The sequence below is a fragment of the Gracilinanus agilis genome, chromosome 5 (assembly GCF_016433145.1).
Source record: "Gracilinanus agilis isolate LMUSP501 chromosome 5, AgileGrace, whole genome shotgun sequence".
Taxonomy (NCBI): domain Eukaryota; kingdom Metazoa; phylum Chordata; class Mammalia; order Didelphimorphia; family Didelphidae; genus Gracilinanus; species Gracilinanus agilis.
Genome location: NC_058134.1, coordinates 24,813,598 through 24,838,376, shown reverse-complemented (window position 1 = coordinate 24,838,376; position 24,779 = coordinate 24,813,598). Strand labels below are relative to the sequence as shown.

The 24,779-nt window shown below is 36.9% G+C and overlaps 1 protein-coding gene across 1 annotated transcript in view; it reads left to right on the top strand.

Moving 5' to 3' along the window:
• Nucleotides 1-24,779, top strand: part of RBMS3 (RNA binding motif single stranded interacting protein 3) — a 755,361-nt gene that overhangs the window by 676,978 nt on the left and 53,604 nt on the right. Inside the window, exons 13-14 of the mRNA XM_044678877.1 lie at nt 14,567-14,587; nt 19,968-20,078. Of these exons, the coding sequence (XP_044534812.1) occupies nt 14,567-14,587; nt 19,968-20,078 (132 nt within the window). The remainder of the gene's footprint in view (nt 1-14,566; nt 14,588-19,967; nt 20,079-24,779) is intronic.

The following is a 24,779-nucleotide window of genomic DNA, read 5'->3' as shown; positions in this document are numbered from 1 at the left end:
CTCTCTCTCTCTCTCTCTCTCTCTCTCTCTCTCTCTTTCTCTCCCTCCCTCCCTCCTCTCTCTCTCTTTTCCTCTCTCTCTGTATATATATATATATATATATATATATATATGACAATTTTCAACTTTTTTACTGGGGTGATAGGTTATGTAAATAGATAAACCCATTACAAAAAGAATAGAATAGGTACAAAATAGAAATTATGAATGTTCTGGGAAAATTAAGGCATGAGAAAATACATTCTGATGGGGCAATCAGGAAAACTTCATTCATTGAAGAAATGACATTGAGCTGAACCTTGAAGGAAGAAAATTATTCTAAATAGTGGAGATGGAGAAGGAGGGCATTCTAGGCTTGTAGTTCTGCCTTCACATATTCCCAGAACTTATAGATGGAATGGTGACTTTAAGACAGAGATAGAAGCTTTATTTGGAGGAAAAGTAGAGTGGGTAGAAAGATTAAGAATAATCTAGGAAAGGTTAGTTGGAAACATTATGAAGGTCCTTGCATGCCAAGATAAATATTTACCTTCTAATCTTTTTATTTTTTTCCAGTTACAGGTAAAAACAATTTTTAACATTTAAAAAAATTTTTTTGAGCTCCAAACTCTCTCCCTCTCCCTTATTGAGAAGGCAAGCAATTATATATATATATATATACACACACATATGCAGTCATGACATTTTAATTTTTAGGTAGTATTCACTGACAACAACATTTTTGGTTAAGAAAAGAAGGAAACTTCAAGAAAAAAGCCAGACAACTTGATCTTGAAATTCTTAAAGAATCTAAATGGAATTTAAATAGGGGAAATAACTTTCTAGGCAACGGGAATTGCCAGATGGAAAGTATAGAGTGAGGAATATACAAAGTATTCAGTTCAATTCAGCAAACATTTATTAAATTTTTACTATGTGCTAGGTACAGATTATTTTTTTAAAATGAAATATTCCCTCTCCCCATGGACTTTTAATTATACCAAGAAGACATAGCATGCACCCAAATATGTAAAAACATGGCATGTTCAAAGTAGTTTCAGACATGGGATGGTACCAGGCGCTAGGAATTGGAGAGGTATCACAAAACAAACAAACAAACAAACAAACAAACAAACAAACAAAAACCTAGTAGAAAATCATCTGAGTTGAATCTTAAAAGAAGGAATTCAATTTGTCTTTATTTTTAAAATATTTCCTATATTCTTATGCTGATTATACTGGTTAATATGTTATCCATTTTAAAATCAAGAAGTTGTGTTTCCTCTTGTAATCAAGGAATGATTAAAATTGTATTAATTTCTTCTTATCTACTATATCATTCTCTTGTATTTTGTTGGAGAATTTAATTCATTCACAGTTAAGTTTACAGGTGTTAGATTTATGCTTTTATTTACTCATCTGTATTTATTACACACTTCCTTTAAGTCAGTAGTTGCGCCCCTCCAGCCTTGGTTACAATAACTTTAATTTACTCTGGTTCCATCTGCTTTCACCTCCATCCCCATGCCAGGCATCCCCCTACCACTTCACCCCCCGCCAAGTTATATTTGCCAAGTAGAAGAGGTAAAGAAAGAGCGAATTCCTGGAATGGGAAACAGTATATGTAAAAACATTCACAGGAGGTGGAATGTGAAGTGTAGGAACAGCATGTAGGCAAGTTTGGCCAGAACATAGAGTACATCAGGAAAAACAATACAGAATGAGTCCGGAAGGATTCATCTGGAGCCAGATTGTGAAGGACTGTAAATGCCAAAGGGACAAATTTGTACTTTATCTTAGAGGCAGTGAGTAGGTCATTCTGACTGGAGTTGGGGAAGTTAGTTTGGGGAAACAATGGAAGATGATTTTGGCCGGATCGTAGAAGATCTTAAGTCAATCTCTATTTGCCCTTCATCAGTTGAAAATGAAAAACCATCAAGATGTCTGAGCAGCAGAGAGAGAGACACTATGAAAGTGATGTTTTGGAGAAATAAACCTGATATTAGCAGTATATGAAATTTGATTTTTTTTCAGCTGTAGTAACTCACAAAGGTCATCTCTAACAGTGTAGAGAGTTTGTGATTCATGCCTGTGGATGAAATGTATCCTCAATTCTGAATCTGATGTTGATGAGGAAGAGATATGCAGAGGAAGCTCCAGGAGGTAGAAAGATAAGTTGAGAAAAAGAAAGCAATTCACATGTAACTCAGAATCTTTCTGAATTAAAAAAAAAAAAAGAATACATGAAATATAACATCTGGTTTGCAAAATTTTTAGATTATTAATCTATGTAGCTATAGCTTTAGACTATTAAAGTGTGGGTAGGAAAATGGTAAAATCATGGAAAAGAAAATGTTCTATATTTAAATAAAAAACAATTTTACTGCTCACTTGTTCAAAGGAAAGAATATTGGATTTGGGAATGAAAGGATCTGGTATATTATTTAAAAATTTTTTTCTCTTAGTTGTATTATCTTAGTCAAGTAACCCTTCACAATATCTGACAAATAGTAGGCATTTAATAAATGCGTATTGATTGATGACTTTCTTAGTTTCAGCCTCATCATTTGTAAAATGAAGAGTCTGTCTGAGATACTTTATTAGGTCCACAAAAAGAATTTTTAAAAGCGATTTTGTTACATGTAACAATTTAGCCAAGATCATGGCCTTGGCTAAAATCGAGAAAAGGGGTGAACAATAGAAAAATATTTCTTAAGTACATCCATCCATTAGTGTCCAAGATACACTTAGATTTTGTTGTAACAGATTCTTCTGCCTTTAGACCTTTGAAATAATAACCTCTTTTGATCCAATAAATACATTTAATTTTCACACATTTTAAATTTTATAATAGGGAACTAGGCTCAATATTCTCTGATAATGACCTTTGGGATCAAGAAATTTACATCTCATCACTAAGTTCACAAACAATTAACCTTCATAATTTGGAAGTTGGCTACTGTCCTTTCTGCAAACAATATCCTCCATTATTTTGTGTATGCAGAACAGCTCTACTTGCCTTGGGCTTGAAGCAAAGGATGCTGTTTGGAGGGAGAGATGGAGAGTTTTGCTTAGATGATTGACCAGAATAATAATATTTAGTGACAAGTCCTGGTAGAAATATGGTAGGAAAGTGAAGTTAGTGCCATATGCAGAAGATGCAGGAACCAAAGGAAATACTTCAATAAGAAAAATCACTAGGTATAGGTTTGTGGGACTGAGAATCAAGTGAACATTTATTCAGATAAAAAATACTACTTTGGCTGCCTTAGAGTAGACAATAACTTAATCTCATTATAAAGTTATAAGCCAATGATTAACTGGGTCTGTGGAGGTGAGAGCCAAATGATGACTATAACACTATAAGAAAAGAACCAAGAATGTTTTATTTTTATTTTGATCTTTAAGGTTTCTTCCAAGTCTATTTTATTTTATAATATGTTCTTCTCCCCCCAGTTACATGTGAAAACAATTTTAACATTTATTTTCTTTTAAAAATTTGAGTTCTGGACGTTTACTGTACTAGGTATAGTAGGATAGAGACACAATGATCAACCAAGAGACTGACAAAGCTGTGATACACTTTGACACACACGTATTACTTTGGAGAAACTTCAGGAGAATCAAGCATGGGAGGGGAAGGGAGGAGGAGATGGCAAATATATGAAGTATAACAAGCATCTAACATTGTAACAAATCTAACAAAAAAAAAAAAAATCAGTTCCTGCCCACAACGAGCTTATATTCTCCTAGAGGTATACAGTATACCAGGAGTTAAAGTACTGCATGAGAATTTCAGTGGAGAGAAAACATTAAAAACTAGGAGCATCAGACAAAGCTTTCTGAAACCTTGAAGGAAATTTTAAGGGCTTCAGGAGATAGCGTTGAAAAGAGTGTCGATCCCAGACATGGGAGAAGGGAGAACCTGTGTAAAAGAATGGAGGGAAGAGAAGGAGAGTATATGAAAGAGCAAAGATGTGGAGACTGAGGAACATCAAAGTCAACCCAATTATCATCTCAGAAAGTAGAGAGACTTCACACATGTTAATTAGTCATCTGATTTATCTGTGAAACTGTCATATTTTGGCAACAATGCACAAGGGGTTTTTGAAGGTGCTTTTCATAACCACCAGATTTTTAGCCTAAAGAAAAATAACTACAAATACATGTCCACTGGGTATTTAATGAGCTATGCAAATAAAATCATTATAATAATCATGGTGAGAGTAATAATTATAATAAAGTCATTTCTGCCAGAAACAATAATACAAATTCTACTCTCTTCTCCCCAATTTGAATTGAATGGAGAAAGCAAGCATTTATATAATGCCTACTATGAACCAGACATGATGCTAAATACTTTTCAAATATTATTCCATTTGATCCTCACAACAACCTGTAGAGGTAGAGGTTATTATTTTCTCTATTATAGTTGTGGAAACTGAGGCAGAGATTGTGAAGTAAGGATCACACAGCTAGTTAAATGTCTAAGGATAGATTTGAATTCAGTTCTTTCCAACTCTCAAGCCCAGTGCTTTATCTACTATATACTCTAGCTGCCATGAATGAATAAACAAATGAATGAATGAATGAATGAATGAATGAATGAATGAATGAATGAATTGCATTCATTTTTCCTTCATGTCAAATGTTGTACAAAGCTCTGGGGATACGAATTCAAAATTAAACAAATTATTATCATAGAACCAGAGATTATGAGATACCATGACTTGGAAAAGAAGAACAGTAGATTTGGAGGTCCTAATTTCTCATTTATCCCTCTTTGGGTTCTAGTTGTGTTAACCTTGGGTGCTTTTTTTTTTTAATATTCTGATTCTGATTGCCTCACCTTTAAATGACAATGAGGGGGTTACTTCTTTAGGTGATCTCCCATCTCTAAATTCCATGATTCCAGAAAAGGAATGGACCTTAAAGATGACCAATTAAGAGTTACATCCTAATATTCACAATCAAATAGAAAATACTGGTTGGTGATCAAAGCCCTTCTTAATCTGCTTCCCCTACCTTTCTAGTTTACTTAAACCACACTCTTCTCCACTTACCACAATGATAGCCTCCTGGCTGTCCCACAAGCAAAACATTCTAGTTTCTGACTCTAGGCATTTACACTGACTGTCTTCCATGCATGGAATTATCTCTTTTTTATCCCTATCCTCCACTTCTTGGCTTCTGTTAAGTTCCAGCTAAAACCCTACCTTCTACAGGAAACCTTTCCCAATTCCTTTTAGTGTCAGTGCCATCCTTCTAAAATTATCTCCAATTTAGCCTGTCTTTATCTTGCTTAACCATAATTTTTTCCATCTTATCTCCTCCATTTAATGGTGAACTCCTAGAAAATAGGAACTGTCCCTTTCTTTTTCTTTTCTTTGTCTCCCCAGAATTTAGCATGATGCCTGGCACATAACAGGAACTTAATAAATGATAATCAACTTATTTACTTGACTACTTCTACTATATTTAAATAGGTAATCCTCTGAAATTGTAAGTTGCCAATGATCTATCAATTCACGTTATTAGAGGGAAGTCTCTTGGACAAGAGTCTCCCATAATATGGAAATCACAAATTAACATACCATTTGTATATGGACATAATGCAAACCACAAGACCTAGCATCATTTTAAGCTATCAAAGCTTAAAATGGCATTAAGACTTTTGGGATATCCTGTGTGTATACACACACATACACACACACACACATACACATACAACTATATATATACATATATACATACATATATACACATATACATATATACACACATAACTATATATATGTATACACACATATATATGCACATAATGATACATTCATATTCCATGCTTTCCTCACAATAGCACTTTGAGGTACTAGTACAAGCGTTACTATCCCTTTTATTTGACTGAAAAAATTTAAGCTTAGAAAAAATCAAGTAACTCGTGGGAAGGACTTGAACCCTACTCTTTTGACTCAAAGTCCAGGATTCCTTCTTTTCTTTTTTCTTATTTTTAATTATTATCTTAATCCCCAACCAACACAAATATTTTAGTGTACAAAAATATAACACAAAAAAAGGATAGTATAAGAAAACTTGGCATTTTTATGTATAGTTTTTCTTTTTTTAAGAAGTATATATATATATGTGTGTGTGTGTGTGTGTATATATATATATATATATATATATATATAGGCAGCTAGGTGGTTCAGTGGATAGAGTATAGATTACTAGACCTAGAATCAGAAGGACTTGAGTTCAAATGTGGCCTCAGATACTTCCTAGCTGTGTTATCTTGGGCAAGTCACTTAGACCCTGTCTACCTAGCCCCTGTTTTCTGTCTTAAAAATTGATACTAAGGGCAGCTGGGTAGCTTAGTGGATTGAGAGCCAGGCCTAGAGACAGGAGGTCCTAGGTTCAAATCCGGCCTCAGACACTTCCCAGCTGTGTGACCCTGGGCAAGTCACTTGACCCCCATTGCCTACCCTTACCAATCTTCCACCTATAAGTCAATACACAGAAGTTAAGCATTTAAAAATTTAAAAAAAATTGATACTAAGACAGAAATTAAAACTTTTAAAAAATAAAATGTATTTAGCCAAAGATTTATATATGTGTGTGTCTATCTATCTATCTATCCATCTATCTATCTTTTAATCCATCTCTCTATATACCTATCTGCCTATCTACATACATATATGTGTGTATATATATATATATATATATGTTTATGTATGTTACAGTTCCATATGTGTTTGTTAAATATATTGAATACCCTTTATATTGCTATACATATAGATACACACATGCATAAACACATATATGTCACATTAACAAAGTAATAACATAATTGTTCTCTATGTATCACCTCTGTTCTTTCTATTAGGGAATTTCTGCTTTTCTTCTCATAATCTGAGATATTGCTTTCCAGACCTGAGGGTTCCTGGGTCTTAAAAAAAATGACCTTGAGAACCAATTGCAGCTGAATTTGGGGGGCTCTTTGAAGGTAAAGTGGTTAATGAGGGGCTGGGTTCTTAGTTCTTAGTTCCTCAGTGCCAGTGAAAGCCAGACAAACATTTCCACAGACAAAACCTGGCACCCATAAATATTCATCCCTCTGCTGGGAAATCTGCCTGCCTTATCATTCTGAAGAAGACTGGCCTGAAATATTGCTTCTGACATGCATTTTTGAATTCCTTTAAGTCAAATATCTACTTAGAAGTACCCAAAGTGATTGCCGTAGATGAGAATAAAGTAAGTTTTCCCTCTTCCATGAGCTGGCAGTGACAGAGATTTGAGAGGAATAGATAGATGGCTATGCAGACAGTGCATGGCATCTACAAAAGCTAATGAAAGGGCCACTTTGGGATTTGTGGCAGTGGACAGGGCTGTGATGCATGAGGGAAATTTTCAACCCTTAATCTCGCATATAGTGTGATTGCATAAGAGTGGAATGATCGGCTAGAGTCAAGCAGGGCATTTCCCATAATAATGTGTGGCTCACAATAGCCAGAGAAATAAACATTAGGTGTCAAGAAGGTAGACCTGTTAAATGGACAGGCCATGGAAGCTTCAAAGAGAAATGAATTAATTTTTTTTTTAAATGGAGGAAATATTTTTCCTTTATCCATTAACCAAGGCAAGGCAGTCTTTTCCAACTTATCACATTGAGCCTGTATTCCTGTGGGAACTTGAGTGCTCTCTCATCAATATTTGTTCCATAGAGGCCACTTATAGATTACTGTCTTTAACCCACCTGGTAGAGGTAGAAGGGCCAGAGCTACCTAAATGAGAAAACATTCTGCTAGCAGGACAGGTGGACTTCTGAGCTAGACAAGAAGGTCCCACCACTCAAGGAGTCAATCCATCATTTATGACCTCTGAACCACTGCCAGGTAGAAGAGGTTTTTCATGATGGTTGGACTGGTCCTCAGTGAAAGCTGTGTCCTGGAGTTAAAGGTCATGGACCCCATTACTGATCCCTGAGTAATCCCCTTCCCCCATTTACTTCCAATGCCATTAACCTACAACAGCTGTTTTACCCAGCAATATAATAGTTCTAGTACTGCCAGCATTTCTACTCTGAAGTCATATTTTTCAGGCTAATAACTGAGCAGTAAAAAATATTCTCTGAGCTGAAACTTGGTAGGGAAGACAATTTCCCAGTACCCTTTTGGATTGCCTCTGGATATGTAAAATAAGAAAATCAGCTCTTGTCCATTTTTTTTTTGTATAAATGGCACATGTACTTTTAAGAAATGGAGTGAGCGATATGATTAGTTCAGTTTGGTGGGAGTATTTCTCCCCTCTCCTTCCCAACTTTTTTTTTTTTTCAGATTGACTATTTGGTGGGCAGATGCTTGGGTTTTCCTCTGAGTATCTTTAAAAGTTTGAAAGGCAATGAAATGTTATAGTGTGATTAGTCTGGTCATATGGTAAACATCATTGCGTAATGGTTTTCAACCTTGCTTTCCATTGCAATCTCTTCCAACCTGATTCTGGAATTGTACAATACAGCTGTGTCAAAAAGCCATATGTCATTGGGTCAAGGCATGAGGGAGTTGTCCTTTGGTTGGAGCAGAATTTTTCTTCCATGCACTCAGCCAGAGTCCTTCCCCCTGCACCCCATCAGCTTTTATGGAGCACATGGATGTGGGTGGCGGACACTTGAGCTGAAAACTACTCAATGGTTAAGGACTTAGAAGTGGAGGTTGATGAATGTACATTCCCCAGATGTCCTTGGCTCTCCCAGTAAGAATTTCCTTCCTTCAATGCAGGGTTTCTGCTATTTCCATTGGTTCATTATGCGGGAGTTCCTTTATGGGTGGAGGTGACAAGGGGAAAGTTATATCATAAATAAATGTATTCAATGGGAATCTCTTTAATAAGTTTAATATCATCAGCCTCCCACCCTCCCAAAAAACTTGAAATGTATTTATATACATTTGACTATTTGTGTATATATATACATATATATATATGATAAAAATATATCTATATATATATATAAACATTGGCTAGACCATTTGAATAAACTTTGAGAGTCAAGATCTACACATTCCAAATGACTTCCACAAGTTGAATATAATAGAAATTTATTTTCTCTATTGTGACTCTGAAGAAGCTTGTTTTTAACATCAAAAGTCTCAACTCTGTATTTCCTTCATTTTAAGCAGGAAAGACTGATGAGAAGACTCTAGTAGTGTATCTCTTAATATCTGTTTTTCTCTATGTCTCTCTTTGTCTCTCTCTCTCCATCCCTTTTGGTTTCAGCTTTTGTCTCTGTCTCTGCTTCTGTCTGTCTGTCTGTCCCCCTCTCCTTCTCTTTCTTCCTCTGTCTCTACTTCTCTGACCTCTCTTTTGCTGGAATTCAGCAGGCCATGTATTCTCATGTCAAGTAAGCTCAACTGGGCCCAGGATTCCATCATTCTCTCCCAAAAGGAGGTATAATATGACAAGAATTTGTAAGTGCATTTCTACCTAATATAAGGAGAAGACTTCAATGGGAACACAAGCATTAGTCTCTAAGCCATCAGGCCTCTATCAGGTAACCAGATCCTTGACCATTAACCAAAGCCCTTATTAACAGCTGCATAAGCAATCTGTAATCAGGGATTATTTTTTTTTTTAATTCAACAAGGTGCTTTAAAAAGTTAATTTAGTTTTCATTTCCTTTTTCTAATACTCCAATCCCCTACAGTTAATAACTTGTTTTTCTTAAAAGCCTACAACTAAGGATTCGTTTAATTTTAGCTGTTAAAGTAAAGGATTAGTATGATTTGAACTCTCATTGTAGTAATAATAGCTAATTGTTTCAGAAGCTAAAACATTTTCTATAACTTCCTAAACCAACCCAAGGTTGGGTAAACATATTCATTACCCAGTCTTGACACTGACACTGAAATTCCATCACCCAGTGGTCACTGGCTGTACCAACTCAGGTACTTAAAATCAACTGAAGCACTGTCTCAACTCTCCCTAAATTCATCCATCCCTAAAAAGTAAGAGGGAGAAAATCCAGCTAGAAGGAGCAATATTTCTAATAATGAGGTCCACATTTATTTTTGAAAGAAAATAACACACAAATTAGGACTGCTGAAGTCTTTCTTATACATATGGAGAGTCTCAGGATAGGCCAACTTCATTCTCCAGCTTTGGTCAATCAACAGTGGCTGCTAAATTGATTAGATTTCTTATTTTGCATAAATGAACATGTTAAATATATCAATTGACTCAGTGTTTTACACAGAATTTCTCTGCTGACATTTAGAGTATATATGATGCCAAGTGAACTTCACCAGCTTTTGGTAAAGGATTTCTATATTTGGGTTTTTATTTAGAGTACATCAGAGCCAACAAAGCATCTGTGGTTTTAAAACTGAACTAGAACCCAGAAGACTAAACATTCTACCAAATTGTATGATAAGTTATTTAAATTTGGGTTCAAAATAGCAAAATACCTTTCTTTACTTTCATTTAGGTTCCAAAGAAAGTGCAGGGAAGTCAGGATCATGGAAAACTTTTAACTCTATAAGAAGTGGGAGTACACCAAAATTCCTTTTTCAATATGTAATATGTTTGTTGGTTGATCTATACCAGTGATGGTGAATCTTTTAGAGACAGAGTACCAGTCCCCACCCCGCCCAGACCACATGTCATCTCCACCCNTTGTTGGTTGATCTATACCAGTGATGGTGAATCTTTTAGAGACAGAGTACCAGTCCCCACCCCGCCCAGACCACATGCCATCTCCACCACCCCCCCCAGAGACCATGTGCCATGCCCCTCTCCCTCACTGAGTCCCGGATGTGGCCACCCCCCCACTCTTTAAGCCACACAAGGGAGGGGGAAAGCACTTCCATTGAGCTACTGGGTGGAGGGGCAGGTATTGAAAAAAAATGTTGTTGTGCATGGTGGAGAAGGGGAAGGGATCAGCTCTGCCAAAATCCCTCTTCCTTTCTAGTGATGAACTCTGATTGGTAGGATGGAAGGGGGATGGCACATGTGCCCACTGAGATCTCTCTGCATCTTTGGCACTCCTGCCATAGGTTCACCATCACTGCTCTATACACTTAGCTTTCTACATTTGTGTCTTATCCTCTCCTTCAATTATATGTTCCCTGAGAGGATAGGTACTATGTTTTATTTAAATTACTATCAATCTTAATCCCCCTAACCCCAACCCTACCCATTTCCATTCCCCTACAGAGCCACCAGACCCTAGCTCTGGGCTTATATTTGAATATAAGGTTCTATGATAAGAGTCCATGTTTAGTTTCTTTTTTCATTTAATTGACCAACTTTAATTTTTCTTCAGATATTGACTTGAAATTTTAATTCTGAATTTATTTACTGAGAAATCATTGTGGGTCCTGCATAGATATTCTCCTATACAAAAGAGGGCAACCCAAAAGGAATTTATAGGATCACAGGAAGCAATTAGAGAATATGACAGCCTGATATAATTAAATGCTAAAAATATAACAGTATTGAATTGAGGAAGACCCAAGTTTAAATCATGTCTCTGGCTCTTATTGGTTACATGACTGAGCAAGTCACTTACCTCCTTACCCCTGGCAAAACTCTTTGGAATTGAGGAAAGTATTCCTCGTCTAATCCAAGCAGGCCAGCTAAATGTTGTAGTGAATAGACTGCTGGGTCTGGAATTAGAAAGGTTCATCTTTATGGCTTCAAATCTGGCCTTAGACACAGGCCATGAGACCCTGGGCAGGTCACTTAATCCTGTTTACTTCAGTTTCCTTCTTTTTAAAATGAGCTGGAAAAGAGAATATATCTGTGTAAAAACAAAACAAAACAAATGGGAGTCACCAAGAGTCAGATAGGATCAGACAACAACAACCCAATCATAGCCTGGGGAAACAAAGGCAAATGTGGAATAGTTCTTGGGAGAGGGTTAGATAAAATGTGTGTATAGACAAAAAAAATACACAAAAATTGGTAAGGAATCCTGGGGGAGTCTGCAAAGGTTTCTCTTTGGCAACGTAACTGAGCTGAATGCTGAGCCTTGAAGGCTTGAAGGAAAAGAAGGCAAACTTGAGGGGGAAAGTGTGTACCAGACCTCAGAGACAGCCTCTGCAAAGGCATGAAGCATGAAGACTGTTTGGGGATCAGCTAGTCATCCCATTTGCCTAGAAAATAAGACAATTCACCAAATGAATGATGATTCATAGTCGCCATTCTGAATTTTCATGCCATTACCATTGCTATTAAAATGTTTTCGGTATTGCCTGGGTTGCCCCGTTCTTAGCTTAAGAAGGACTTGGCCGATGAACGGTTGTCCCCAGAGCATTCATGGCTTCCCAGGACTGTTGACAGCCCTTGTGCTTCCAGAAGGCATGATTGGGCTTATGGAAGGGCCCCGACTGGAGCATGTGAACAAAGCCTTCTTTGTACACATACAACCAAGAGATGAAGAAGCAGATTTTTGATTGGCTGCTGAGCTAGAACTGGAGGCCATTTGACATGAACTAAACAGACAAAGCACGTCTCTATAATCTTAAACACAAATCTAGACCCAAAGGAGACATTCTAGATAATATAGTTCAATCCTCTCTGCCCTCCATTTTACAAAAAAGGAAATAAAGTATCTTAAGTGCCTCAATGGTTTGATAAATAATCTTAGTAGAAAGCAGGAAAACTAGGAATTTGAACCCATATCCTCACACTTCACATTCATCTTTTTTTTTCCACTATACCAGTTGATCACTTCTAATATTTACAACATGGGCCGATCCAATTAAATTCTTCCACCATAAAAATAATTCAATCAAGCTTCTTTTTTTTTAAGATCCAAATACTATACTAAGCACAAAGACAGAAGCTAAATTTCTTGCTTTCAAAAGGTCTACACTCCAGAAGAGTATATAATTCAAGATATTCCTTTTTATTATAGTCTATGTTCAGAAATTAACATTGTACTTCAATAGAATAAGGCGCAGTCCTACACCTTAAGAAAGGAGCCAGGATGTTATTGCCTGGATATCATTGACTTTGCTTTTTATCTTAATTTCTATTGAGAAAGTAAATACAGATTGCCTCTGAATTGAAAAAAAAAATGTTTCAGCTATTGGCAGAAACCTAATAACTCTGGGGTCTTCTGGCTATGAATCAAAGAAGTCTGCTCTTTATATAATGATCTTGGGAGATTTTTCCCAAAGTAGGTTAAAATTGTCTTTATCAAAAGTGTGCCAGCTCTGTCTGCAGTCCATCTTTTGGGCTTCCCTAATTTGGTTTTACAAGAGATGGTGAAGACCAGCCTCCAGGCCTCCCTGATTCTCCAGTGGGTTCCCAGGCTCTATTGCAGGATTATGGTATGTGAGGCTGTGAGCAAATCCAGATATCCGGAGAAGCTAAAATGAAAAATCTGTTTCCTTTTGACTTGCCTTTTGCCAAGAGAGCCCAGTCAGAGAGCACATTCTATATTTTTCAAGTAAACCGAATCACCCTTAAAGTAACGGCAACATTTGACACTAAACATTCTGTTTTGGGTAACTCTGACTCATTGGGCAGGAATAGTTTTGACAGCATGCCTATAAAAAACAATTATGGTTGGGGGACCTGGTACTGACCTAACAACCAGATGGCATTTCCTTAATTAAGTTTATTTTTTCCCCTATGAGATTCCTCCAAAGATTGTGTAAACTTTGGTGAATTAAGGATGGGGAAATACTAGGAAGATGTTCCTGATTACTCTAGTTATTAGCATTCTTTCCCTCTCCAAATTATGCTGTATTTTTAAAAAATGTTTATATATTATAGATACATATGCATTCACCTTAGAATATAAATTCCTTTGGGGAAGGGATATGCTTTGTTTACTTTCACTTTTGTCTTTTCTGCCCCCAATACCTAGCACACAGTAGGTGTCTAATAAGTGTTTGCTGAACTGAGATGAATTGAATAATTTTTGTCCTAGGTGTTTCTAACCTTCGATTGCTCTAGAGCAGGGGTCGGCAACCTTTTTGGCCATGAGAGTCATAAACGACTTTTTTTAAATTTTTTAATTTTTTGAAATTTAATTTTGTGAGAGCCGTGCAGTGCTCACAGTGCTGCTCCTGTAACAGTGCCTGGAAAAAAAAAAAGGACTTTAGGGCTCCAGCAGAAAGAGCCATACCTGGTCCTCAAAAGAGCCAGATATGGTTCGAGAGCCATACATTGCTGACCCCTGCTCTAGGGGATCTGCTCTAACAAATCATGGTCAAGAGGATGTATTTGTTTCCCCAGGGTTTCCTTTCCAAAATACTTGTGATTCTACAAATTCTTTATTCCTCCAGACTGTTAAAGGAATTTATGTTCTCACTAATCTATGGGCACTCCCTAACTTCATTCCCTGAACCAGTCTATGAATATGTTTTCCCCCAAGATCTCTTATTTTATTATTCATTATTTGTGATAAATGGTTCTGCTGGCAGAGGGAGTGTTTTTTCCAAATTGTTTCCACTCTGTGCCTGGTGTTGTTATTTACAATACAGAATTATGACAAATCCCTTCCCACTCTTCTCCTTTGATTGTCAGGTTTCTAGTATATGCACAGAAGCAGCCATCAGCCTGTCGCATCTGTAATCAAACGGAGTCCCCAACCATCACTTTTGCAGTAGATTCTCTGAGAGGCAACTCCCATCCTTGGGAGCCTCCCAAATTCATTTCCATTTCAAGCAGTTGGTCCTTTCTTTTTAGCCAACCAGGATTTGATTGCTTAGCTCCATCGACAAACTAGGTGATATTGACATACACATGTGTGTTATTTTTGTACATGGGATCTCATAGGCAATTCTGTCAGGGACCTCAATATGGAATGAGGTGGAATCTGAGGCAAAGGAAGAAACAGAGATGGCTTAAATGAAAACAATAGAGAGAAGAGAAAGACAGGAAAGGAGGGAGGGAGGGAAGAAAGAGGGGGGGGGGGGGGGGGGGGGTGAGAAAGGGAAAAAGAGCCTTCTTACCCAACACAATTTTTGGCTTTCTCTCTGAATAGTGTTCCTTTGTGCTGCCAGATCAGCCTGATTAGATTTGTGTTATCTTTGTAGGTTTTTATAAATGAAATGTTTTGGGGAGTCTCCAGGGATATTTATTCCAAGAATAACGCCCAAGTCCCAGATTCAAAAACAACCCTGAAATTTCCAGCCAACTAGGGATTAAAATGATGCAAAAATGCCTTTTTTTAATTATTATTTGGGGGGGAGGGTATAGTTAAGGGGAGGACTGATTCCTGGCAGGATTCATAACATGAGATTACACTTTCTGGTGCCCAAGTTAAGATGATGCTGCATCCTTCTCGTAACAGTCATTTTGCACAGTATTTACTTCTAGCTTAAAGAGGAAAGAAGCTTGAGAGGAAGACCAGTCACTGCACACACTCTATGTAGTACTTTGCAAAAAGGATGTTAACCGACTAAGAAATGGATCCCATTAGAATGGGAACCAAACATGTGCTGAAAGACCCTGATGTCTGAGTTCTCAAATTAGCATGGAAAAAGTTTTGGATGTTTAGAAATGTCAAAGACTGAAGAATATCATTCTTCAACCTGTTCTCAATCATGATGTGTTAGATTGGAGATAGAGCAGAGTCCAGGATAAATAAGATTAGATTTGAAATTAGAAGACCTGGGTTTAAAATCCTGGCTCTGCCACTTATTATCTTTGTCACCTCTCTGAATCCCCCAGTTTCTTTAGCTATAAAATGAAAGGCTTGGACTAGATGATCCCTGAGATTCTTGCAGGCCTCTCAATAGAGGGACTTGTTTTAGTTTCTCCTCTTTCTAACTCGAAGTATGAATACTTACCATCTCTGGCACAGTGAATTTGATTTCTTTTGCTCATATTCCTCAAATCTGGGTCTAAACCAGTGATGGGCAAACTACAGCCCATGGGCCAGATGAGGCCCCCTGAAATGTTCTATCTCACTTCAGGACATTATTCCTAATCTGATGACTACAATAAGTAGGATACAGTACAATGAAACTTCAAAAGAGTTGCCTTAGAAACACACTGACAGAGGAGCATTTCCTTTCCTTTGGCCCCCTCTTTAAAAAGTTTGCCCATCACTGGTATGAACAATTAGCATTTCTGGGGTAGGATATTTACTGTACCATCAAGAGCCATAGGATGCTTTATAAAACCATTTTTTTTTTCTTTTTAAATCTTTTATCCCAGGGATGACTGGCTGAGTAGGAGAAGGGGAAGACGTACATTAGACAGTGAAGGTGATGTCAACACAAAAGATATCAATACATATCACACCTTTAAAATTCTGTCTTCTAAATATCTACCTCAGAATATCTTCCTCTTCATTTAATCATAGGACTATAGACTAAAAGAAACCTCAGAGACCCTCTATTACAACCCTATCTATCCAAGGTTAAGTAACTTGTTAAGGACTCTATCCTGGTAGTCATGCTACCTCTATACCTCTATCAGCAAGTATTTATTAGCTCTAATTTTCCTCAGGAACTGGAGTTATAAAGATAAGTATTGAACAATCCCTATTTATTGTGTGTAGAAGCTGTTAAAGAAAAGGTGGGATGGAATAGATGACTTTAAAATAAATTAATTCAATATAGATTAATTCAATGTGGAAATGCCACTCAAATTGCCAATTGTCAATGTATAGAACAAGCTCTCAAAGATAGTGAGCATATTCTTTCTCTCAATGATTTTCGTTTTTGTTGTGTTTCTGGATGTTTAGTCCTGCTCCTCTTATTTGTCTGACCACATTCCCTTAGTCTCCTTTGCTGGATTTCCATACAGGTTGAAATTCCTAACCATGGATGTCCTCCAGGCTCTATCCTGAGCTCTATCCTCTTTCCCCTCTATGTTAATTAAATTGATCTCATTAGCTCACTTGGATTTTAATTATTTCTATAGCTGATTGTTCCTATCTCTACTCTATTGCTTCTGACAATCTCTTATATCCAACTGATTACTGGACATCTCAAACCTCCTCTTCTGTAGACAACTCAAACTCAAACATCCAAAATAAGATATCATTCTCATTTTCCCCAAACCCTCCTCTCTTCTTAATTTCCCCTTTATTATAAAGAGCATCAACATGCTCCTGATCACCCAGATTCAATGTCATTTTAAACTCGATTTCACTCTCCATAGCACATCAGTTTCCAAGTCCTGTTGATTCTACCTTCTTAATATATCTCAGAAACATCTCTATCCTCTCCTCTGATACTGCCACTATTTGGAGGGTAGACTCTTATTTCCTCTTGACTAGACTATTGCAATAGTCTTCTGGTTGGTTTCTCTGCCTCAATTCTCTCCACACTCCAGTCTATCAGCTAGCAATCTGGTCTTCCTAAAGATCCATGTTCGAAGTGCCAAAGTGAAGGAGTTCCTTCCCTCTTAGGAGCGATCAAGGAAGCAGCTTTCATTCTGAACCTAGACCAGAGATACTTGAAATTTTCAGATAGATGTAATTCTAGCTTAATACCCTTCCTAGACTGTGAAAGACATATAGACCAGTCTTGGACCGGGCCCAGGCTACCTGCCTAATGGTGGCCCCAACTAGATCTCCAGAAGTACCAAGACAGCTATCTTCCTATTTGCCTTCAAGATGTCCTCAAGATGGGCCAGATTCCAAGATCTTTTTCCTTCCATGCCAACTGAGCAAAATGTCCTGTTTACACAGCTTCTAATTAAATATACATATATGCTCATATATGTATGTATGTATGTATATATAATTTATGTGATATGCATGTGTGTATATGTATACATGTAGTATATGTATATATAATATGTGTGATGTGCATATATGTGTGTATATATAGTATGTATGTTCTGTATATATAATTAGTGATAGATATATAATGTCATGCTCAAAAGTTTTAAGAGAAAGTTCTTAAGGAACTTTACTTGGATAATTTTATTCACATAATTGTTTATAAATGTATACATGCAATGCATACATATGTATATTTATATGTCTGTGTACATGTATGTATAATATGCATGTGACTTTGTGGGAGAGACAGAGAGATGGATATGAGAAGAAAGCAAGAGGGAGAGGAAGGGAAAGAGACAGAGGAAGAAGGAAGAAGAGAGAAAGAAAAAGGAAGAGAGTAAAAAGAGAGAAGGAGAGAGACAGAGACCAAGACAGTGAAAGACCAAGAGAATTTGTACCTTTTTTTTTTAAAGTAAAGAAAAGGCAGAGTGGGAAGCTAATTCTGTGTCAGCCAAAGGAGGGGGCTTTGGTATGGAAAACATGGTGACAAACCCACAGTCTTAAGCAAAAGCTTTTCAGGAGACATTTGCTTATGGTAATTGTTTTGTGTTTTGAGACTGCCACCCACATTCATCTGTCCTGGCTTATTCTCTGCCAAATTGCTTATTGTGGTGTGATAATAGGCCCATATTCTTTTATGGAGAAAGAGTAAAGTAAGTGGGAAAATAAGTTATTTATTTGTATGACTATTTAGTAAGAAGTAAATACATCAATAATACTATCACAAAGAAATTATGAACTACTGCCCCAGTTTCTTCACCTGAGAAATGTAGCACTAGCTCTAAATGATCTCTAGCATCTTTTTCTACTATATCAATTTAGGAATGTATAGATTTTTTTGCTTTCACTAAAGACCTTTCCCCCATCAATCAAGCTATAACTATTTATTAAACTGAGGGATTGGTGATCTGGATTGAGGGGAAGGGGGTAAAGACAATATGTACATATTGCATGATATAAAAAAGATAAAAGATTATTCAGAGAGATAGTTAGCAAATGAGGAATTGGGGCAGGAAGGGGAATATATATATATATATATATATATATCAGGTGGTGCTTGAGTTGAGCCTTAAAGGGACTCTAGGTTCTAAATAGTTGAGTTAAGGATGGATTACATTCTAAACATAAGGAATAAAGACCAGTGAAAAATATTTTAAAATTTTAAAGAAAAATGTTTCAGGGATAGACCAGGGAATAGATTGGATGTCTGTTGTTTGAGGAGCAGCCTAGCTGAGCTCATTACCAGAAGGACAGCTCTGAGCTGATGAATTTTTCAATCACAGCAACCAACCAAAAAAAAGAAAATCATCCAAGAAAGTTTGCACTTTGCATCAGTGGGGTAAGGACCCCATTGAAGAAATCACAATTCTTTATAGCCAGTTATTGACAGACGAATACCTCAATCCTGAAATGTTTATTGAGCACCTCCCAAATGAGCGAGCGGTAGGTAGCCTGGGAATTATCTAAAAGGTATATGCTAGGAATTGAGCATCCAAAGCACTTGAATGAAGGCAAATTGACTTCCTGTAACATTTGTCTCATCCAAGCATTGAACAGCATCAAATATAGTTCTATCTTTTTGTCTGCTCAAGTCAAAGGCATGGGAAAAGTTTGACGAATGTGAGGGAGTGGCCAATAGACAACAGGAGCTCCACTGCCCAGATCTTTTATATTTGCTTTTAACTCATGCCCTTGAGCAAAGAAATCTCTTGATGGACTAGATCTATGTTAGTCTTCTTTGTTCAATGGGAGCTGACACTGACTGTCAACAGCTAGTCAAGTTTAATCATGGGGAAAATGTCATAATTTAAGACCCTTGTTCGATAGCAGGAAAGCTGAGATAATTGCCATTGGAGCTCAAGTTTCTCAGATGTTGAAGGTTTTGAATGTCTAGGAAGCCTGTAGGGAAAACGTACAGTGTCTGTGGGTCAGTCTATTCCACATAGAGTTCGGAAAATGTAAATGGCAGGCATTTTTCAACATATAGTTACACACTTACTATGGACAAATCATGGGCATTATTTTGTCAGAAGCAATGAAGTCAGTGATGATATATAATTAGAACAAGCACAAAATGGCCTCATTAGAAGTAGAAATATCAGATGCCTTTATTTTTCTTGTCTGTAGGATGCATACACATTTGACATGACAAGCTTTTAGAGGATATTGTTTGTATTTGAGAAACACAATTTCTCCCTGTTTTTGGAGCATATTTTGAGATAGCAATGATGTGTGTTTGTAGGGTGCTGTGATAACACCAACAATGGACCACACTATGTCAATGCAGCCAGCAAGCATGATGGGCCCCCTGACGCAACAGATGAACCATCTTTCCTTGGGCACGACAGGAACGGTAAGTTCATACCCTGCATACTATGATTGCTTTCATATTTTGTCCTAATAAGGCATAGACTGGTAACATTAGCTCAACTCATTCTGTACAGCCCATTTAGTGAAGCACCTCTTGGGATTCCAATATGGCTTCACCAAATTCTTGGTATGATTCCATGTGTGTGCCTCTCTGTATGTAATATATACACTCACACTGATAATAAGGTGAACATTCACCATCATTTATGATATTTCATATATCAAGTTTCTATTGCTAAAAGGAAAACATGTACTCTTGAGAAAAGAGGCATCCTTCATCTTGTAATGTTCTCAGCTCTCTCCTTTTTGCCTATGCCTGAGTTTCATGCCATAACCCTCTTCAAACTACAGGCAATACATCATTTTATTTTATTCACACATGAAGAATCTAGACTTTAACAGGTATACAATACAGTTTCTATTGGCTTTGAAAGTTTAGTTCAGCTTTCTAAAAAGTGATTGAGCATCATGATATTTGAATTCTTTTGACTCTGTTCTTGACCATAGAGACACTGGGGCTATTGAAAAAAAAAAGAAAACCTAATGTAGCTGATGTTTGCTTATGAACCAAAAGGGATATTTTCTTCTGCCAGTAGGATTTTTCCTGGTTAAAAAAAGAAAAGTAGTAAAATAGTCTTCTTTTTCAGTTTCAATTTTATCTCATTGCTTGAGTTATAAATGATCCCATGAGCAAAGATTTCAGTAAGCTAAGGCTTACACTGCTTGGTCCCATGTCTGGTACATAATAAACACTTAAAGACTTCTGATTGATTTGACTTATATTTTTAAAATCTTCTCTAGAAAAGAATTCCCCCTTCCCTCTCATCTCTAGAAAGGAAGGGAAGAAGATCTAATTAATTCCTAGGAGTAATTTTTGCTATTCCAGTGCCTCACCATGGAGGTATATGTATGAGATGACTTCCAACAGTGATACAAAATCCATCCAGGCTTTTTCATTCTTGGTTATTTTTGCCTATTTCCTTCCATAATTCATAGGATCATAGATCTGAAGTTGGAAGGGATCTTGGAGGTCATATAGTCCAAATTCCTAATTTTAAAGAAGAGGAAACAAAGACCCAGGAAATTTAAATGAATTTGTCCAAGATCAGACAAGTAACAATTCCAGGGTTCAGACTGAAGTCTTCTGACTCTAAATCAATATTTCCATTGGATCCAACTGCCTTTTCCATAGAGAACCCATTCACTGGTCTTTCTCTAGGTGTTTTGATTGTGGGAGAATAGTTGTATAGCACTCACATTGTCCATCTCTTATCATATCCATGAGATGATTCCTCCTCATTAATTTCCTTAATGAGATCATCAAGGCCAAGAAACAACATGGTGAATTTTTTGCATACGACTCGAATCAGAGACCTGGATCTGAGTCCTATATTTCATGTATGCTAGTTATATGGGCAAAAAAATTAAGCTGTGTAGGGCCCCAGACAGAATTTTCATACTGTAAGTAATACATAAGTTGCCAAGCAATGTCAGTCATGGGAGTCTCCACGTCAGACAATTCCTCATTTACAGATAAAATCAAAAGTCCAAACCTAAAAAAAATATCATTTATTATATCAAGTCATTAAGGGTAATATGTTACAGTCTACGTATACCCTTTTGCAATTTTGATTATTGAAAGATTGTGTATTCCATGATTCACAGTCACATCAACAAATCAGCATTCATTTATTCAAAACTTTCTATGTTCCCAATATTATTAAAATAATTTGACCTTCTTGGACCTCAATTTCCTTATCTACAAAATAGGGATTTATATTAAAAACCCCTGAAAATGCATTACAGCTTAAATTTCTCCTAGACAACAGAGACTATCCCTTTCCCCTTTGTTTCCCCAATATTTAATATGGTGTAAGTACTTAGGTACTTAATAAATTCTTGATGACTTGACTTCTACACATAAGTCAAAGAGAGAGGGAGCATTATTGGCACTGTTATATATCTTTGAATTGCTATTGCCACTGAAGGAAAGGAAGATTAAGGATTTTGGACAGAAGGATCATGGCAGACATGGGTCAGCTTTCTCCAGACAAGGAGACTGGCCTGGGAAAATGCTTGAAGGCAGGAAAGAGCTAGTAAAAGAGAGGGATCCCATTTGATTGGAGTACAGAGTCCACAAAAGGTTGAAAAAAATAAGTTGGAGTCAGGTTATGGGGACTCTTCAAGATAGACTAAGAGGTTTGCATTTTGTTTGCTGGGCAGTGAGGAGTCACTGAATCTTTTAATGGTAGGTAAAACTGGCAAGAATTAACAACTAATTGGACAATAGGTAGATACAGAGGGTGGGCAGAGTCAAAAGTGACTTGCAATTTTCAAATCTGAATGAATAGGAGAATAGATGGCATAAAGAGAAATATGGATGTTGAGAGAAGTAGGGCAGGATTTGGCAGGGATGGGGAATAATTAGTTCATTTGGGAGCAAGTTGAGACTGGTATCAGCAGGACATCCAAGCAAAACTGGGACTAGGAAAAAAGTCTAGAGAGGTTTGGATTTGGCATGATAGATTTGGGAGTTGTCCACATAGATGTGATAATTGAAACCACAGGAGCAAATAAGTATATTCAGGGGAAACAATGGAAAAAAAAGAGAGATACAACTTGTTTTAGAGAGGGAGAGAAGAAAGGACAAATCATGAAGGCATGTCAGAGACTGAAAATGAATTGGGGAAACTTTAGTACCATGGAAGCTAAGGGAGGAGAGAAAATTGGGGAGGAAGTAAGAGGTGGTAATCTATGATGTAAAATCTTACAAAAATGTCAAGGATGTGATCTAAGGAGATGCCATTGAACTTGCAAATAGGAAGCACTGATGGTAACAGGAAAGATAGTTTTCAGACTGTTAGGGATAGAAGTCAGATTACAGGGAATTGGTGAGTGAATAGAAAATGAAGGTGGCAGGAATAAATTACTTTTTTTTTCAGAAAGATTGTCAGTAGAAGAGAGAACATTTAAGAGGGTGATAAAGTCAGGAGATTGGAGGCATGGAATTGCAGAGGTTTTTGTTGTTGTTTAGGATAAGGGAGATTGAACATATTTAAAGGCAAAGTGGAAAAACCCAGCATAGAGGGAGAGATAAAAGATAAGACTGTAGGGATGATGAATGGAGTCATTTTGGGGGGAAGACAATACTGGATGGGATCAGAAGTGCAAGGGCATTGGTTATCCTTGGAAAAGAAAAAGGCCACATCCTCCTCTGAGATCAGAGGGAAGTTGGAAAGATAAAAGGCACATAGAGATTCTGAGGTATAAAGAGGAAGAACCAAGGGAGTTCCATGTCATCTTCAAAGTAGATTTAGTAAAGCAAGAGACAAGGTCATCTGCTTAGAGAGATGACAACAAAAATGTATATGGAATGACTGCTACAGTGAATGCAAGACAGAATCAGTGAGAGAGAGAGGAATAAAATACTTGATTCAAGGGAATGAAAACATCAAGTTAGTTGGCAACATTTCTAGTGAATCTAGCCGATAGAATTTCTTGATTTCCTTCAACAGTTTTAAGATGTCTCAGGAATAGAAGTGGAGAAGGCTGATGGTGATTACTATTTAAGATTGAAGAGTAGCATATTGGAAACATGGGATCATACAGACCTAGAGAAATATGAGAACTTAAACATTACTGAGGAGTTTTATGAGAGAAGGAAACAGGGCTTCATCTCCATTTGGTGTTCTTCCTTCAGGGCAGAGAACAAAACCTTGTTACCTTAGGAAATCAAGGAATCAAAATTCATTTATGAAATACTTACTCCATTATAAGCCAGACACTATATTAGGTAAAAGATACAAAGACAAGCAAGCAAGATAATCACTAGCTTCAAGGAGCATAATAAATGTTTGATGAATGAATGAAACTATGAGGGATGGAAGTTGATCATAAAGGGTGGTATCCAAATAGATCAGAGCAAGAAATAGGAACTGAGGAGGAATCAAGTGGATAATGGAAAGTCAAAAAGGAAAGTGTTTTGTACCCAGGGTAGTAGAAAGATGAGCAGAGCAGGATTGTGAAAGATAAACTATAGAGACTTAAGACAGCATAAAGCTTGAATAAATAGAAACCCTGTTTGGAAGCACTGCTCTGTGGCACCACCATACGTGGTAAAATAGAAGATATTATACAGTAGACTGTAGAGTCATCACAAAAGGGATGCCAAAGTACCTATTGCCTGGTCTTAGCTATTTTTCTCCAAATTACAAAATCTTATTAATTTATCCTTATTGGAGTAAAGGTTAGTTAAACATTAATGAATAATCAATTGAGTCACAGAATCACAGATTCAATGCTAAAGGGATTTTAGAGGCCATCTAGTTCAGACTCTTCATATTACAGGTATGGAAACCAAAGCCCAGGGAACGTTAACAAGTCGCCCAAGTCAGTTAAGTGGCCAAGTTTGAGGTATTTTTTTGATGTGTATTTTTATCAGCTGTGTGTCATTGAGCAGATAATTAAATTTCTCTATGCCTTGTCAGCTTCATTGATAACATGGAAATAATCTAGGTAGGGACCAGAACATGTAACAGCTTTAGCCCCTTCCTAGACTTAAGATATATTGAGCCCTGGATCTCAAGTAAGGAAGACACCTTCCTGAGTTCAAATTTGCATCAGATACTTATAAGTTGTGTGACCCTGGACAAGTCAATTAATCCTGTTGACCTCAGTTTCCTCA